This window comes from Symphodus melops (assembly GCF_947650265.1).
Source record: "Symphodus melops genome assembly, chromosome: 23".
In the NCBI taxonomy this organism is placed as follows: domain Eukaryota; kingdom Metazoa; phylum Chordata; class Actinopteri; order Labriformes; family Labridae; genus Symphodus; species Symphodus melops.
The window spans coordinates 8,527,967-8,546,575 of NC_136713.1; the positions used below are offsets into that span (position 1 = coordinate 8,527,967).

The 18,609-nt window shown below is 47.5% G+C and overlaps 1 protein-coding gene across 1 annotated transcript in view; it reads right to left on the reverse strand.

Annotated features, from left to right (window-relative positions):
- Positions 1-18,609, reverse strand: part of unc80 (unc-80 homolog (C. elegans)) — a 33,302-nt gene that overhangs the window by 4,332 nt on the left and 10,361 nt on the right. The window contains 42 exon segments of the mRNA XM_079335878.1: positions 12-196; positions 266-472; positions 575-698; positions 783-908; positions 988-1,111; positions 2,327-2,527; positions 2,629-2,877; positions 2,879-3,028; positions 3,118-3,288; positions 3,371-3,467; positions 3,612-3,750; positions 3,853-3,987; positions 4,064-4,329; positions 4,418-4,598; positions 4,691-4,792; positions 4,882-4,971; positions 5,102-5,196; positions 5,296-5,479; positions 5,563-5,649; positions 5,739-5,839; positions 5,914-6,057; positions 6,149-6,280; positions 6,489-6,675; positions 8,380-8,511; positions 8,597-8,778; positions 8,903-9,041; positions 9,115-9,222; positions 9,302-9,505; positions 9,592-9,689; positions 9,769-10,008; positions 10,087-10,264; positions 10,412-10,545; positions 10,982-11,117; positions 11,197-11,409; positions 11,497-11,669; positions 13,080-13,173; positions 13,302-13,408; positions 14,726-14,934; positions 15,092-15,190; positions 15,884-16,047; positions 16,888-17,036; positions 17,501-17,551. Of these exon segments, the coding sequence (XP_079192004.1) occupies positions 12-196; positions 266-472; positions 575-698; positions 783-908; positions 988-1,111; positions 2,327-2,527; positions 2,629-2,877; positions 2,879-3,028; positions 3,118-3,288; positions 3,371-3,467; positions 3,612-3,750; positions 3,853-3,987; positions 4,064-4,329; positions 4,418-4,598; positions 4,691-4,792; positions 4,882-4,971; positions 5,102-5,196; positions 5,296-5,479; positions 5,563-5,649; positions 5,739-5,839; positions 5,914-6,057; positions 6,149-6,280; positions 6,489-6,675; positions 8,380-8,511; positions 8,597-8,778; positions 8,903-9,041; positions 9,115-9,222; positions 9,302-9,505; positions 9,592-9,689; positions 9,769-10,008; positions 10,087-10,264; positions 10,412-10,545; positions 10,982-11,117; positions 11,197-11,409; positions 11,497-11,669; positions 13,080-13,173; positions 13,302-13,408; positions 14,726-14,934; positions 15,092-15,190; positions 15,884-16,047; positions 16,888-17,036; positions 17,501-17,551 (6,287 nt within the window).

Here is an 18,609-nt window from a genome sequence, read left to right on the forward strand (position 1 = left end):
AATTTGTTTACCTTGCACTGAATGAACGGTCTCAGCAGGACAAAAATGGGGATCCTGGTTCTGACGATGAAGTCGATGAAGTCCCAGAAGGCGAGGCCGCCCACCTTCCTCAGAGCCATCTCCTTCACCTGCAGGCTCAGCCGGTACCACTGATTCCCCAACGTGCGCTCGAAGCACACCAACACCACCTTGAGAGCTGCAGACGGACGACAATGAGAAGAGCAGGAACCGTGCTAATGCTCTGGCAATCATTTGTCTCTCTTACCTAAATAAGCAGCCTGGCTAGTGGACTCGGCTAAGCCTTCCCTGCGCAGATCCTTCCCGGTGTCGCCCGGAGTCGAGCAGTGAGCCGGGGAGGCGTCCAGCATGAAGTTCTTGGTGCGGGAAGTGGAGATGATGCGAGGAGGCAGGAGGATGTTGATGACCGTTTGGAGGAGCAGGAAGATCTCCGGCTGCTCCAGGTGTGGGCTGTCTGTAAAGTGAAGAAGAGACATTTGGGAAGTAAAAGGGGGGGGGGGGACTCACTGAGACCAAGTTTTGTATGCTCTATGTTTTTGTTGTTGTCTTTTTTTACCTTTGCTACCTGATCCCACAGTCAGCACAAAGGGAATGAGCAGGTTCAGCAGCATCCCTTCTCGCCTCTCCTGATTGGTGAAAGGTGAGATCACGTGACTGAGAGGGAAGTCCTCCTTTAAAGCCTAGAGTAGGGGACCGAGAAGGACAGGAATAAGGCGATGATGCATATGTGCGGATGATGAGTGAGTGAAGCTGAAGGCCCCCACCTGTATCTGCAGAGCCACCAGTCTGACCACGGCTGTGCTGAAGGGCAGCGGAGGAGACAAGTACGGGCTGAGGTGGAGAAGAGGGAGCCCGTCTGCCACGCTGGAGGGGCCGACGACACCCATCACCTGACAGAAAAAACACAAATAAACACTCAAAGACCGGACGTCATGTTGGAGGGATTTGTCTGTTTGTGTGGTTTCGTACCAGGTTGACGCAGACGTTGATCAGCGAGCGGAGGTGAGGGAGGAAGGAGATGATTGGCTGTCGCTGCAGCGTTAAACAGATCCCCTCGATCAGGCTGCTGGCTGCCTCCCACTCCACCTGTCTCCTGGAGAACACCCACCCATACAACACCACCCCGCACCCCGATAGGACACAGTGTCATGAGTGAATAAAATGCTTTCAAGCAAACGTTCACACGAGATAGAGAAGATAGAAGGTGTTCACTTTCCACCATATCACCATCAACCTCCACAAAACTGTGACAGATACCCAGCAAATAAATGAAGGAAATTTAAAGCGAAGCTCACAAACACAGCCAGCTCAACACTGCAGTAACACACGCGTGTGAGTTCCCCCTGAGCCACGCAAAAGCTAACGTTTGACTCTTCACTGGTTGTCATATTTGGTTTCTATAACGTTTCTAAGGAGCTAAGACACACACACACACACACACACGCACACACACACACACACACTCTCTCTCTTCTCTATTTATTTGAAAATTTTCAAATTCTATTGGTAACTGCTTCTCGTGTACTTTCAAAGGCAGCTGAATAAACAGCCTGACTCATAATGTGGTACTTTTGGTTTGAGACGCATGTAAAGATGCAGCTTTGGAGTCGTCCGAGTTGAACCGTGTTTTGCAGCACGTTGTAGTTATAATGCTGTTGTTTTTTTAATGCATAAAAAAAAAAGAAATAGGACCATGGTCATTTCGTCCATCGACAGCATTGAAAAGCGTCGATGCTTTCAGAAACCTCAGATCTTCACCTCAAACCTCAGCGAAAGACATGAAGCTGTGTCTCATTCCAGCGGTTGCAGCCTTCGGAGGGTGTGGTCTTTCGCAGTCCACGAAGCCACATTGTTCCAACAGTTTGAGGTCTGCAATTTTCTGGTATTACTAACGAGAAATGACCGAACATTGGGCGACTTTATCTCTCCATTCGTTTGCCGCGGTCTTGAAAAAAGATCTCGATCGGTCGTTGGATTTTTATTAAAATGGTTTCAGAGTTTGAAAAGTCTGGTATCATTAGAGTTTAATGCAAAACACACTCTGGCTTTATGAGAACACGGACGTTGATCGATTGTTATTCCACTCATTCGCCTGTGTTCACACTCACGCAACAACACGCCACAGCAGCAGCACTTACGGTTACAGCACCACGAAGGCAGCGCTACAGAGGACAGTGCCAAGAAGCCGTCTATCTACAGTTCACAGCACGGCACCGGCACAGCACGATACACTCACAGGAAACGGAGAAAAAAAAAAAAAGGATCGTATTCAACAGACCTGGTGCAAAGTGCCTGTGGGCGAGCGCACCTGAGCGTTGGCATCTTGTGAATCTTGTTGAACATGCGGTCCAGCCTCTTGAGGATGAGGATGAGGGCGGGGCGGACGGCTTCGGACGACCAGTCGGTGATGGGAAGCATCTCCATGATGTAGCGCTTCAGCCCGCGGCTCTCCATGGTCAGGGTGTCGTAGGGCGCCAGTTTCAGCAAGGCGTGGGCGATCTCAGCCAGCCTGGGAAACAGACAGAAATGTCCCAATGTGCTACAAAGTGCACTCCTTTGTGTCTCTTTTCTGCACAGCTAAAAGAGCAGCAGTGGGTAAAACCTCCTCACCTCATGTGGGACTTGATGTCGAGCAGCTCCAGAGCTGTGACCCGCGGCTCCCCGGCCACGTTCTGCAGGATCTTGAGCCTCGGTCCGCAGTGTTTGTAGAATTCGGTGCAGATGTTTAGCAGGGACTCCCTCGGCCGGCGAAACTCCTCCCTCGCTATGCGCTCGTCCAGCTCCTCTCGGGGCATGCCCTGACCCTCCTCCAGCAGGTGGAGGTTGTCCCTGATCGCCGGAGAAACAAACGGGACCTCAGGCTTGTTGAAAGCAACACTCACTGTTTGTATAAAGTTGTAAATGTCGTAGTTCTGACCTGGTGTTGACGCCTCCTGACATGGCGTGGTTAGCTGTGGTTCCTCCCTTGTGGCCCTGATCACAGCGGGACAACTGTGGAGCTGTCATGGGCCTGGGGAGGAGGACGAAAGATGGACACTATGAGAAGCGTTTGAAGCAGCTTTACAACGTCTAGCTCCATTGCATGTGCTTCGGTCAGACCTTGTGAGGGCCTCCGAGCTGTACAGGAGCGCCTGCAGCGATGTGGCGAGAGCGGCGATGGCCGCGATCTCGTCTCGGGCGGCCGAGGCCGACTCCATCGTCATCGTGTTGCTCTTCAGCTTCTGGAGGTGACAGGGGACCAAGGCCTCCAGCACCATCAGCATCTGGAGACTGCAGAAGACACCACGTTAGAAGACGGGGACGGATCATCTCAGGAGCTGAAGAATCGAGGAGAGGATAGAGACTCCCGCACCTCCGGAAAGATTCAGGCGCGTAGGCGACCACGGTGACGCACAGCTTGATGGCCTCGCTGATGGAAAAGGCCAAATCCTCGTTACCGTAACAAAAATCTGCAACAACAGAGTGAAGCTGATTTCTGCGTGTGAAAAAAACACAACTGACATATTTAAATGACCAAATAATCAATAGTGATATAAGACATTCGCCGGGTAAAGTGTTCACACTTCTTTTTCAAAATAACTTTCAGGACTCACCAAGAGAGCGTAGAGGTTTCTCAGCCTTCACCAGCTCCAGAGCGTCCAAGGAGTCCTGAGTCTCTCCCTCCAGAGAGACCAGCAGGTCGAAGAGGCACTGAGCTGACACGCCCTTCGACAGGCCCGTACTGGTGCTGGTCTGGTAGATAAAGACAGATGCATTCAGTCTAAAAACTCAGACGTCCATGCTTTCTTTTAAATGTAAACACGTGATCATGTGGACGGTGTGCTGTAGTTTTACTGTGAATTCCAGCAGCGGAGCGACACTCGCAAACAGCTGCAGGATAAAGGGTTTGCGATGGAGGATGTAGAACTGGCGGCAGCAGAACTCGATGCCCTGCCGGAGTAAAGGGTTGCTTTCGTAGTCTGCGTAGACCTGTCAGAGCGAAGAGAGGATGAGGTCTGAACGCAAGCAATGAAGTCAAGAAAAACGGATGCGGAAGTCTTCGTACCTGCAGCATGGTGGGCAGGATCCACTGGTATCCACTCAGGGAGAAGAGGTGGTTAAAGTGAACAGCGGTGTTGATGGCGGTGGCGGTGTACTGCCTGAGGAGGGCGCTGTCCTCCGGGTGCAGGAGCAGAGCCCCGTTAAAGACGTTGAGGAACAGCATCATCTCGTCGCCCCACGGGTACTCGCTGGGCATGCCCAGGAACATCTCCTCCAGCAGCTTGATCCACAGCACCTTGTGGAGGGTGTCCAAACCAAACAGCTCCTTACCTGAGAAAAAAAAAAGAAAAAAAAGATAACATGTCAAAAAACATCAAGGACAAGGATCTTCATCGAGTCAGCCGGGAGCTTGTCTCACCTTGTGGCTCGTTAAAGAGTGAGAACTCTGCGTCGATGGCAGTGCGCGGGAAAGACGGCAGGCGGAGGAGGTCTTCCTGCAGCAGAGAGACGTGGGATTGCTTGTGCACGGCCGGCATGTGCTGCGTGAGGGAGATGAGGAAGAGGACGCGACCGACTTCCTCCAGTTTACGAGAAAACACCTGAAGAAGAAGAAGAAAGATTGAAGTAACAAAAGAAACCACATTTAGAAAAACTGTTGTTGATTCATTCAGGGAGCAGACGTCTCTTCTACCTGCTTCTGGATGAGCTCTTGTCCTTTATCAGGCAGCATGTGGACCAGGTTGAGCTGAGGAGAGACTGATCTTCTGAATGGGTAGATGTCTCTTACATAAGTCTGGGGAAACACAGACAGCAACATTTGTATGGAAGGAAGAAAACTTCAAAGTGATTCAACTGTCATAAGAGGGTCTGTCATGTGTCCACCTTGCTGTAATGGATGAGGTTCCAGCGTTTGTCCATGAGGAAGTAGTGTGCAGACCTGGCCTCGGGAATGTTGAAAAACTCCAGGCACTCCTAGTTTGAGGTTAAAACAAAATCACAGATGTCTTTGAATTCCAACTTTTTCAGATATTTTCACTCTGTTGTGCTCGTGTTCCAGCTAATTTAAAGCATCAGAGTGCTTCCTCGTAAATGGTTCTTTTACCTTGAGCAGGGCTTCAAATTGAGTGTCTTCGTGGACTGGGAGCTGTGTCGGGATGTCGCATTCGTTCTGGCCGTGCACAACCAACGTTTTAGTCCCTGCACCAACAAAAAAACCATCAAGTTTTAATGAAGAGAGACTCGGGGTCTCATTGGATCCTCAATTAACAAATCACCAAACAGTGTCTGTGAGTTAACCTGGCATGGACGCAGTGACCAGCAGCTTGACTTCACACTGCTCCTTCTTCATTGTCTGTTTGAGGTCTTTGAAGAAGAGACCCTCCACGTAGCCCACCACCTCCCACAGGAAGGTCAGAGTGGCCGAGATGGCGTCCATACCCCACTCGCACGGGGTCCGCACGAAATACATGATCAGCCCCACCTGGGAGGAAATTCAGGAGTCGGCGTTCAGAAAGATGAGGGTTAAACGATGAATCGACACGAGAGTTCTTTCTGTTCTTTTACCAGGTAGTTGAAGAGGATGTGAGAGGTTTGCGCTGGCAGATCTCCGATGTTGAGCAGCAGCTTCCTCAGCATGTACATCAGCTCATCCTGACATCACAAACATCAAGAGCAACGTTGATCTGTCAGTTTTGTTGTTTTTTTTTTCTCTGTTTTGCTCCTTTTTAATATTCACCTACCTGTCGATTGCTCACTGTCAGCTTTTCCAAGAAGTGGCGGAGAACAAGGGCGGGGTCTTCGATCAGGCAGTTCCAGAGGATTTGTTGGGCAACAGCGCTCACTGAGGAAACAATGGAGGGAAAATTTGAACATGGAAACACAGGATGTATTATATTTAAGGAATGGGGCACCGACCTGCAACGCCGTCCTCTCGAACCTCTCCGTCCTCCATGAGGTGGACTATCGGCAGCACCGCAGCACAGATGCATGCTGGGAAGACAGCTTGGGGCGGCTGCAACATGTGATGAGTAGGAGTGTGTTCTGTCGTGTTCTCCTCGTCTGTCAAACGAACGGACACCTTCTCTCAGTGGCCATTTAAGGAGCAAACAGTCAGGTTTTATATCTGGGACAAACGTGCGTGTTCTCGTACCTTCGGCGCTGGCCATCGAGCGCACCGACCACACCGAGCCCCGGCGGAAAGAGTAGTTTCTATGGGAGTTGCTGGAGGCGCAGGACGGGCTGACGGACAGGCGGCGGGATGTCAGGTTCACCACTTCTTCTGCTGGCGTGATTAATGTCCAACACAAAGAAACAACAGCATGACATCAGGGCGCATGCATATCACATTTCTACCTGAGAAAATAGTTCCCTTGAGACGGCCGTATTTGTTATTTCTTACTTTTAAGATTAATTTTGTCACCATATATTTGACATACATCGAAACCCCCCCCACTGTGTGTGATCTGTGCCTGTGTGTCTGGAAGCCCCACCTTCTTCCTCCTGCTCAGGTGGGGGGCTACACGTAGGCTCGTAGCACGACTCCTGAGCCACGGGGATGGCGGTGATGATGCTGGCCTCGCGGCCCAGACGCCGCTTCTCCTCCTCCTGCTGCAGGTTCTTCAGGATGTGCTCGGCCCGCTGGTGGGAGCGTGACACGGCCCGCGCCGAGAAGGATTTCTGGAAAAAAGGGGCGACATGGGGGAAGTGGGTGGGTAGGCACAGAGGCAGAACACTGCAGACAGCAGACAGAAACTGAGAATAAGGGAGTGCAAAGATTAAGTCCAAAAGAAGCATTTTTATTTTCTGTTAAGAATGTGTGTGCACAGCTATTCTATCTGAGGAGCACTTTCTTTTATATTAAAATGACTGGACAACACGTTAATACAGTAACTCTCCTCCAGCATTTTCATCTCATGCCTGATGTGATCCCGAGCATCATAAACACGCACCGGTACGTAATAGGAGAATGTTTCAATATGACAAATTGTGACACAAGTAAGTGTAATTAGACTGGATTATGGAGAATTTACTGTATCATGTGTACAGTAAATGCCTCACAGCATTCGCACGAGAGCTCATACACATACATTTCCAAGTAGGCGTGATATGAGAAAACATACACGGCAAAGTCATTCTCATCCAATGACCATGCATCAACAGCACGACACACACAAAATGTCTGGATGTCCGATGCATGCTGTTATTTTTGTGTGCTTTTTTTGAGTGTGGGGTGTATCACTCGTCAAGATGCAACTATCTGAAATGACCCCTCCCACCCGACACACACACCCCACCATGAACCCCCCCCACCCCCTCCCACCCCAAGCTGCTGATCCAGGATGAAAACCTACAGCTTCGAACACTCAGAGGAGAAATCAATCCTCTCCTGACTCTAATGATCTGAGGTAACAAGATGCATCAGCACAAACATCCGGACAGAAATACTGACTTACTATGGCATGGACTGACTGAATTAATGTGGCGTACTAAAAACAAAGACAGTCGATAGATAAATTATAGATCAGGTGCTTGCAGGTCGTCATCAGAATCTTTTCAACACATTTTGGTTATCATGCTCATTGACAAAAAAAAAAAGGAAAGTAAAAAAAAAAAACACCAAGAAATCTGTTTCACAGCTTAAAAAAAATCCACATTCACAGAGAAAATATTGACGTGTTTTAAATTCATTCGCAGATTTCTTGGTGCATGTCGCTCAGGAGTAACAAATGTATTTTAAAGCAGTTAAGAGTGCATCTGTTTTGGGAGCGTTTGGAAATAAAATAACCAGTTTTTGATGGTTTTTGTTAAAGGGTCGGTTCACCTAATTTTTAAAGAAATGCATGTTCCCTCAATGATGTGAAGTTGCCTGACAGGCCGCCATCTGTTGGCGATGTGTGTCAGGAAGTATCAGCTCCATCTGTACGCTCGACCGAAAGTCAGTTTGAAACAGCATTTTCCAATATGGCGGCCGCCAGAGTTGGGCTTTAAAGCGTCTCTTCAGAAACCAGTGGGTGACAAATACTGAGACTGCGTCCATGTTTCAAACCGTCTTTGGTCTAACCATGCAGAGAGTCCAGCAGCGCCCTGACATCTGGACTGGCTTGATATCACTGTATGTTAGTGATGAATTAAGAATTGAATAAGAATGATTTTTTTTTTTTAAGGTGAACTAACCCTTTTATTTTTGAATCTCAAGCATCCCGACCCCCCAGGTCAGTTTGTTAGTGACGTCACTAGGTCAGTAGGATTTAGATCATAAATCTCCAATACAAAAACTAAACGTCCAACGTTTGTCAAGACACTGTTCCCACATGTTCACATGAAAATAAGTCTTTGTAACAAGTAAAGATATGCAGATAAGGCAGTCGAAGTGCGACTTACAGACTGGTCTTCATTGATTGGATCTTGGACACTGCCTGTGTTCTGGGGAACCCACGGGGGGTCGAAAATGGGGACACAGGGCATGCCCAGGATAGGTGACGGCAGGGTGAAGTTAATGCTGGGTGGAGGGATCTGGAACAAAAAACATGGTTTAGATCCAGTTTGCAGGACAAAGTAGAGACTTATTCATGAAAACAAAAGACAAATAAAAGTGCACCTTAAAGATCTGCTGGGCTCCTTCCTCCATGCGAGGCCACACCTGGTAGCGGAAACGCCACAGCGTGTAAAACTTCAGGATGGAGTTGATGCGCTGGCACGGCTCTTGGTGATGGAACTCGGCCATCATCATTTCGGTCACCGCGTCGGGGACCTTTACGGCGCACAGAAGGAACATGGCAGCTGGAAGGGATGGGGGAGGGAGGACAGCGAGGGAAAGGGCAGCAAGGAGAAACGTATTATATAAAATAAATAAAAAAATAGGAAATGAAGCCTGAAGGGCACAACAACCTGATGTTGAGCTCACCGGCTGCTGCTGCCATATGCTCGTCCACACTGAGTAAGAGCTCCCAGGCTGCGGGCTGGATGTCTCCGTACATGTCGTCTGTCAGGATGGGCGCTGCTTTGATCAGCAGTGACAGAGGAGCGGGAGACAAACTCATCACCTGCAAAACCGTCGAAAATGAAGACAACCTGCTTCATCTCAAACATGAACTGATGAATAAAACGGCCTTTTACCTGGTTGCGGATGTACTTAAGCATGCCTGTATCCTTCTTCCCCTCAGAGTTAGAGTCATTGGGTCTTCTCTTCATGGACGGCGTCCTCAAACAGGACTTATCTGAACACTAAAACCACGAGACATTTTCATAAATACAAAAAAAAGTGTAAAAAACAAAACAAAACATCAATTGCAAAAAAACGTACCTCTTTAGTTTTCTTAACTCGTGGTCCGATGTTCCCAGAGGTGGCGCTGTCCTCCCTCAGACTGTCCACCGTTTCCCCGTACACCAGCTTGATGGCGCGGACAAGGCGGGCGCAGGAGCGGCTGTGGTGCTGGTAGCAGCGTGGGTGGCAGAAGTCGATGTGGGTGCAGATGAAGCTCTGCTGGTTGCAGAGAAGGATCATAATCTGTGGCAGAGGAGAGAGGACGGGGTCATTGTATCGTGAACACTTTAATGATAGCGCTCGTATATTTTCAAACATAAAGGACGTACGTGGAGCCACGACATGTTGCGATGATAGTTGTCTTCTGCTCCTCCTGAGCCCTGGCCCTCTGGTTCTATGCTGGGTTCGCTGGTGCTAAAAGGGCTGCCTGAAACACAACAAGAGAATGCGACAGAGAACAAACGACGAGGTCAAGAAAAAGTGTGATGGGTGATCCCCTCTCTTACCTATATCGGTAACAGTGTCCCTGCTTTGTGTCTGTGACAGCAGCCCCTCTTCGTTCTCAGACTCGGAGTCCTGGCGAGACATCTTGGTGCTCTTCAAGCTTCCCGCCCGGCGAATGGACGACAGCGAGCCGCCTTTTTTCACACGAAAACTGCGAGCGCCTTTGATCTGAAGCAGTCGGGAGCCTCCGATACGGATCTTACGGATGGGTGCTGGAGAAGAGGGAAGTGGGGAGAGATCATCTAATTTATTCAGAATAATAATGACAGCAGACCTGAAATGAACCACAAAGTCTGCTTCACATGAGCGCTGGATCTCACCTTGAGGCTCCTGGGCCTTCTTGTCGTCACCAGTGGTGTCAGATTTCAGCGTGTGGCTGCTGCTGTTGAGCGAATCGTGTCCGTCTTCATCGTCGAGGATTCCCGCGAAGCTGATCTTCCTCTCGTAGCGATGACGGCCGAGCTCCGGATCAAGGCGCAGCCGGGCGCTGTCGAGATCCTACGAGAGGAAGATCTCGACAGTGAGAATGTATTCATCGTAAATGTACTGATGAGAAATCGACAGTTCAAATAACCAAACTTTTCACGACAGAATCTCTGAGCGTCAAGACGAATTAAGACATCTGGCAAAGATGGGACCACTGACCACGAGTGGCTCAGTGCGTGGGCGAGGTAAGCACGGAAACGTCTCCCTCAGGAAGGTGGTGATCTCCAACAGCAACTGGCAGGCGGCCATCTTCAGAGCAAAGGGGCAGCCACATTTGGTAGGATTGACTGTGTCTTCAGGGAGAGAAATGATAAAAGCAGCACAAAAATATGACGTCATAAATCGATGAAAATGTTTTCTTTGAGGCCAAAATAATAATACACAATAAAAACCTCCAGTTTTACAAATTTATCACCATGGGAACCAAAAAAATAATAATACCACGATCTATTTTGTAAGTAAATAGCTTTCACTGCCCATTATAAAATCAAAGCACATTATTATTATTATAATATTTTAGACATTTTGAGAAAGTTTAAAACTCCTCTGTGAACTGTGTTTGCGTTGATTTTGGCGCCCCCCTGTGGACAAAGTGGCACCTCTCAAAGGGCTCATAGAGAAGGCTCAGTATTTAGTTCAGTGCGTTTTATAACACCTGAACACTTCTCACAGAAGCTTTAAAAGAATCAGAGGTTATAAAGATATTGATGAAACAATCTTCTGCCTCACTGTCGTCTAAGTAATCTTCTTCCTCGTCTTCTTTTCTCATCCTTCGTTTGGTCTCTTCGTCAAAGATGTAACCCAGGATGTTTGCAGGACTCTCGCTGTCTGAGTGACAGAGCTCGCTGAGCCTTGTGCCGATCGCCTGACACCAGAAAAAAAAAAAAAATTACAAATGAGCGCGTTCTCAAGGCCTGATTGTAAAAGTTGAAACATTCACTCACGTCTCCCCACTGGCAGAAATGTTTGGCGGCGTTCCACTGGAGCTTCTGGTTTCTTTTGTTCCCCACGATGGGAGAGCGACCCCTGGACAGGCCTCTCTTGGTGATATTAACGTGGTGGCCCTTCATCCACTCGGGCCAGTTTCCACGGTTACAGCGGTGGACGAAGCGGGCGCATTCGAGGAAGAGGGACGCCCGGGCCACGACAGGAGCTTCCTGGAGAACACGACGAAGATCAAGATTAGAAAAAGTGGTAGCTTTTTAGGGGCACAAAGTGATGAAAAGCGGGGGGTGAAAATGTACCAGGTCGAGAGCTGCAGCGAGGATGGAGGCGTCGGGTATTGTCCCCGGCTCACAGCAGTTCAAAAGGAACTGGAAGCGTTTCATTCCCTGTCGAATGGCGCCCAGATTCACCACGTTCTTGTTCTTCATGGCCTCCTGGCTGGCTGCGAGTCGCTCTTGAAAGCCGTGCGGTCCTGAAGGACAGTTTGAAGGAAGAAAAGAAAGAGTATAACAGGACAAGGGAAGTTTTTTTTTTTATTTTTTTAAAAGTAACACATTTAGGTTGCGATGTAAAGATTGCACTGCAGTTTGAATATCGACATTGCAGGAAGCAACATCACCATCCAGGACACTTCACGAAAAGCCACCAACAATGTGTGAGATGGACACACAGCCACCAGCAGTGGTTACACTTGGGTTTTAAAATGTGCAGTTTAGTCTCCAAGACCCAAAACGAGATAAGAAATTAGATCATACTTCTTGCCAAGTGTAACCGTAGCCGCACAGACAAAAAAAAAGAAGCTGTACGTTGTGTTGTCAGGCATCGGAAAAATACCACCACCGGACGTCACCACAGAAGAGACGGAGAGAGCGCCGACGGCGTCATGCTTCACACGGCTACAGCAGCACAGAAAATCGCTCTGCAGTAGAAAGATGGTTTCGTAGATAGGAGAGATTCCCACACACCTCCTGTCCTCTCTTTCCACCAAGGCAGTGGAGGAAAGAAGGAAGGGGTTTTAGTTGTTGAGGGGAACAGGGCGTGCACAGGTGGACAGAAGGGGTGGGGGGGGGTGGGGGGGGACGAGTCACAACACAGTTACACACACACACACGCACACACACACACACACAGAACACGGTGATGCTAACATCTGCTTCTCTTTGTAAAGGATCATTCAGCGCAAACAACTTGTTTGTTTGTTGTTTAAGCAGTAACAAAAAAAACACTGAGTGGATGGTTGCATTCACTCACACCTACTGAGGACATTTTCAACACATCGGAGAGTCTGACCTTCACCTTGATAGCACGCGCTCTGCACACATGTAAAGACAAGTCGTTGCATATTTGATCAATTTTCATCTTGATGAGGAATCTCTCGCTGCTCCCTCAACATGTCCCCCCCCCCTTACCGTAACTGAACTTGTATTTCTGACGATCTTGACTCATTTTGTAACTTCTCAGGATAACAAAGCTTTTTTTTTTTTACTCCCATTAAAACTGATTTGTTTGTTTTCATTTCCTCATTCCTCTCTTAAATGTCTTTGAAACGAGCTGAAACTTAAGGAGGTTTTTTTTTTTTAGCTCCGTCATTACAAAGAGGAGATTTTTCACAAACTGACTCCGATGTGTTGAAAATGAAAGAGGCAGCTAACTGACAGAGCCGACACTGATCATGGCAGACGGAGGAGCTGGCTGGATTTGTGAGGTGAGACACGACACGGACAAACAAGAGTGCGAGGAAAAAGAGAGAGAGAGACACAAAGGACGATGGGGCCTGGGTGGGCAAGGGGGGGTGGGGCACCCCGGGGTGGGGGAGGTCTACCATCTTTCTCTTCTGTGTGGTGAAGCTTGGATGGATTCCTCCTGCCAGACCTCCATTTACCGAGCCGCTTGAAGAAATTCTCCTCCTCGTCCCTGCCGAACTCCGGCACCGCAGCGCCCCCTTCAGACAGCTTCACCGCACTGGTGAACTTCACCTGAGACACAGACGCACTTGATCACAAATCAAACCCTCATTGCTGCCTATGTCTCTGTTCCTTCCGTGTTTACGACTTCAACAGTATTTTGCTCTCATTTTTAAAATGAATATAAGAATGTCTCGGACCTTTGAGCTCTGACGTATGAAGGAAAGTCGATCCACAGAGCTGATATCCAGAAGGTCCTCCACGCCGTCCGTCAGTCCAGAGAGAGAGGATCGCTTCAGCCAGTTTCCTGATGACGACACGCGACCAAGAAAAGAGGTTAACACTCGAGTCTGTACACACGGGATCATCAGAACACATGCACACACTTAAAGAGGTGAGGAAAGGAAATCACAGAGGGAGGAGGAGCTTCACCTCAAACACACTCACAGACTAAGAAGCATTCAAAAGGACACACACATAACTTTTCTTAAAAAAAGGACTCACAAATTAAAGAGCGCAGAAGATTGGTGTTTGCAAATACACGTCAGATGGATGAGGCCACCTTTATTTACCCGCTTCATACGTGAAGTCCTTTGTACCTTTCAATCTGGTGATGCAGCCTTCAGACTAGGAGCAAAAGTGTTTCTGGATTTATGATCCAGAGTCTGTTTTGAATGAGTGGAGCTACTGGAGTTCTCCCATAAGCCATTAAAGGTTAACATTTGTGTGCGTGCGTGTGTGTGTGCGTGTGTGTGTGTGTGTGTGTGTGTGGAGTCCAACAGCTCCGTTTGTGAAGGTAACAGGGCAGAAAGTTGCCTCCTGTTTGCTCTGAACTCCTGTTGGAGTTACATACGGAGGCTTGGGAGACAGTTTCTCTATCCGGCGTCATTTACAAACACCATGAGAGCAGCTCTGGAACGCCGTGCACTTTTTAAAAAAAAACATTTTTTTTAGGAGGGATGACGAACACAGAACAAATATGACACAAACAGAGTGTGAAGATGATTCCACGACCACATACGTAAGACAGAGAGAGTGAGCGGATGGCGAGATGTCCGACGGCATGCTGGGACACAAAGACGGGACACAGAACAGACCAAAGACATGAAGTGACTCGGACTTGGCGGGCAATGTTCCAATGGTAGACAAACAAAACACGGCATGTTAAGATTCAAAGTGGATATAAAGGTGACAATGAGGTGTGATCATGGAAATACATACTAGTGCAAGAGGTACTACTGAGTTCATTCAAACACTCATATAGCATCTCTTCTGATCGCTGCAAAGTTGCATGTCACAAAAAAGAAATCCCAGACTTTCTCGTCTAACGCAGACGTGCTTCTTCATGGAGATTTTTTCGACGGTTCGGGAGACCGTGTGTCTCTTTAATGTTGTTCTTATTTTGTTCCCACTAAATCCTCAAATGTCTCTGACTATGAAGCTCTCTTCTTAAAAATAACTCCCATAAGTCTGTTACAGGATGCTGAATGTTTGGACGTACACGCAGAATAAAAAACAAAAAAACAAACGTCTTTTTAATGGACGCCAAGCGAACAGACTCGGGGATAATATTCGCATCTTAAACAGAAGAGACTGTGAGTGATAAGCTTTGAACCTCTCTCACCGATTGGCAGCTTCAGTTTCTTGCGGAGGGATATTCGACGGGATCTGGAGCGGGAGCGGCGGTCTGTGGTGGTGCCGGAGTGGGCGGTGGTGCACTCGGAGGTGTCCTGCTCTGATTGGCTGCTGGTGTCACTGGCGGCGCTCTGCGACTTGAACATCTTCCTCCAAAAGTCTTTCCTGCCCAGGAGAGCGCCGGGGATCTGTTCGTCACTGGAGAGAGAGGAAGCAAAGGAGGACTCAATCTGAATATCTCTCAGCACTGTGACCGATCTAGATGTTTTTTTTTTGTTTTTTTGTGGATAAAAAAAAATTTAAAAAATGGACGCTAAACAGGACAAACATGGTGCTGTATGGGGTGGACACTCACTGTTCGGGGGTCTGGGGGGGTCTGCTGGAGATGTAGCTGCGACACTCATCTGCAGCACTGGACATCTGACCCTTCTCCCCGGACACACCCGCCTCTGACCTGCGCACACACGCACACACAAATACAGCGCTCAGGCAGCCTGATCCGTGTAACGCTTGAGTTATTTGTACAGTGATCAAGAATTAAGCCTTTAAAGGCTCTAGAGGAGAGTTTGAGATTTTCTGCAAATTAAGGGTTGATTCGTCAAAGTTGATCCTTTTGACTGTTTTTTTTGCTGTTCACTTTGTTTATGTTCTTTCAGATCATTTTGTAATTGCTTACAAAGAGGATTTCAAAGGATGCATTTATTGTAGATTTCAAAGAAATGAAAAAGAGAGCTGCTAATGGAGGCAGATGAGCAAAGTTTGAAAGCTTTTTCGTTAACGAAACGACAGAGTATAAAAATCGGAGTATTTCCTGTTTCATCGTTTATCACATTTAAGAACGATAAATTCGACATAAAAGTCAGGGATTAAATCCAAATTAAGGAATGGAAGTATCTTTGGTGCGTCTAACTGGCTCTTTTAGTGTGCCGCACATTTTTTAGTGCTTTCTGTTCATTTTAAAACATTGATCAGTCACTCAAGCAAGATAAACAGATGCAGACGGGACAGAAAAAAAAAAAAAAAACGGAAAAAAACTCAAAAACAGTGAGCAGTGATGATAAGCAGAGCTTCACGTTTCACTTTTTTTTCTTTTTCCACTACTTTGTGTTTGGACAAGTCATCGATCCTGCCGCTGATTGGCTCGTACCTCCGAGGTCCGGGCTGTTTGGCCTCCTCCTTTTCCTCGGGTTTCTTGGTGGTGGCGACCTTCTCGGCGCTGTCCAGGAGCGCGCTCAGTGCCACCCTGCGGAACACGTTCCCATGGGCCTCTTTGATGAACTGCACCAGCTGGCGGATGTCGCAGTACAGTCCCTGTGAAAGGAGGAGAGCGGCGAGGGAAGGTGTGGAAGAGGACGTAGAGTCAGGCTTATATATAAGTTCAGACTTAAACACGGTGAATGCTTTGCATATATGCAGAAACGGCCGGCGTTCGTGAGCGAGTCTTTGTGAAGGATTTCGGCTCCAGCTTGTGAGTGGGTGGCCTCTGAATCAGTGCCATAACAAAGCCTGCCTTGAAAAGTGTGTCATCTACCGCCAACGTACACAAGTCCTGCCAGCCTCGAGGCGTTCAAAAACAACTCAGCGGTCAGTGCGCCGTGACGCTATGAATTTTAGAGATTTACCATCAGTGAGAGTTTCTGCTTTGGACTCATGGGACGTGAGTAGACGCAGATGTTTAAATCCTGTGACCTCTGTATGACCGACTATGTTCAGTTACACTCTTTTTTTAAATACTGTGACAACATCCAAATTACACAATGAATTCATATCAACGATTTCAGGCAGAAGCTGTCCTTTAATTGTCTTCAAATTTAAAGTTTCACTGCCACGTTTTGAAACGCCGCCCGTTCTAGAAGAGACCAGAGAATAGTTCATGTCTTTCTTCACAGATTCATTAAGTTCAAATTCATCATATTTAACCAGGAATGAACAAAGGTGGTGTTTAGTGACTGTTCCTGCAGCTCAGTGGAAAATGACTGTTCAATTATTTAACAACATCCTGCAAAAATAAATCAGAGCGTCTGAGTGTGATGAGAGGGAAGCCGATATTTGGATCACAGACTGAATCAAAGCCACAGAGGCTTCCAGGGGAAAAACAAACAAAAAGCAAAGACAGAGGCAGATGGGCGGATGAGTTCAAACGCCACTCACCAGGTTCTCGGGGCTGTGCAGCTCGTGCGTGGTGGAGGCGCAGCGGGTGATGAGTGATTTGAACATGCAGCCCACCACCACCGCCTCCATGTTCTGCGCCACCGACTTGTTGTCCCCCGTGGTGAAGTTGTTGCCGAAGCCGGCCTTGTCTGGAAGCAACAGTGAGGCGGGAGAGACCACGGATCACACGACGGGGAGGTTCAGTCAGAACATTATTGACAGGCTTGTGTATTAAAAAAACAATGAGCCCATACAACAGGGAGGGAGGGAGGGAGGGGCGGGGGCAAAGGAAAAAGGGTCCAGAAAGCATATGGGGGAGAAGCAAACTGAAAAGGATTCTGGGTCCGGGATAAGGAATACATGCAAGTGACTAAGGCCTGCTACAGAAACAAACAACAAGGAGCTTATTCTCTTGGTCCAGTAGGATTTAACGTACTATAAGCAAAAAAATAGAAGCCTAAATTTGAAGTTGCAGGTGAGTTTTGTCACTTTCTGAGAGAGTAAGGGGTGCAGCGATGGAAGCGGTGCCTTGGGAAGGGTCTGATTGGGTGTCATCTCGATGCTAATAAGATAACTGACTGTGTTTGATTGATTATTGATCATGTGTATCTACCGATGTTTCTTTTTTTCGCCCTCCTGGACCTCTCACCTGCACTGCCGTACTCTGCAAGAGAAAAGAGGCGGGGCACAAGTTGATTGACAATCAGGCCAGAACAGACATGTACGTGGTGTCACCCCCACCTCCGAGCGGAGGCGAACCGGATACACACACACACACACACACACACACACATTGTGAATATAAAACACACTCCAAAAAAAAAAAAACGTAACAAGGTGCCCTAATCACTTTCAGATTGAAAACACTCATCATTTCAGTAACTTGCCAATTGTACAGGTATATATAATAACAGTCGAATGGATGTAAGTGCAAAACTGAATTGGCATGTACAATGTGTCTCAATGCTCAGCAATAAAGCCGCCGATTGAGCAGAGATGTAATGGGCAAAGCTTTGGATTGGCAAGTGTACAGAATGGATGAGTGAGTAAGGAAGGCAGGATTCAGCTCATTAAAGTGGATGGAGGAAAAAGAGGAGGGATGGAAGCAGGAGGAGGAGGAGGAGGAGGACGACGACAAAAAAGGAACAAAGACAAGCAGAGACAAGTGGAAGGAGGAAGGGAAAAAACAGATATATAAACAGAGATAGCGCTGGAATGCAAAGTCGGAGTGCGGGGTGAGACAGCAGCAGTACAATTCAGCTTTGTCGACCACGCTTAATTTGTTTTTAATTTGCCCCCAGACTTTTCTGTTTTAAATCATCCAAAATGAAAATCCTTCAGATTTTTTTTATTTTCTTTGTAACGGTTGGTTCTGTGGTAAAAGGTTTTCATTAAGTGCCGCCGCGAGATTGGAAAAAAGAAGTGAAACAAGTGAAAATAAAATCCCTATATTTCTTCCTCTAGTGCCACCATGAGGTTTTATTTTGCTTGTAAAAGTTTTTATTTGGTTTGTATAATCAGGTCCAAACCTAAATAACTGGAAAAACCATCCTTTAGCACCATCAGCAGCTTGATTTTGTCTTTAAAATAACACATTAACTTCTATGTAAGCAGCTATTTTCCTAATTATGTTATTTATTTATTTTTTTGCCTGTTAGCATGCTAACATTTGCTGATTTGCAAGACACGCAAAGTGCAGCTGAGCATGATGGGAATGTTGAA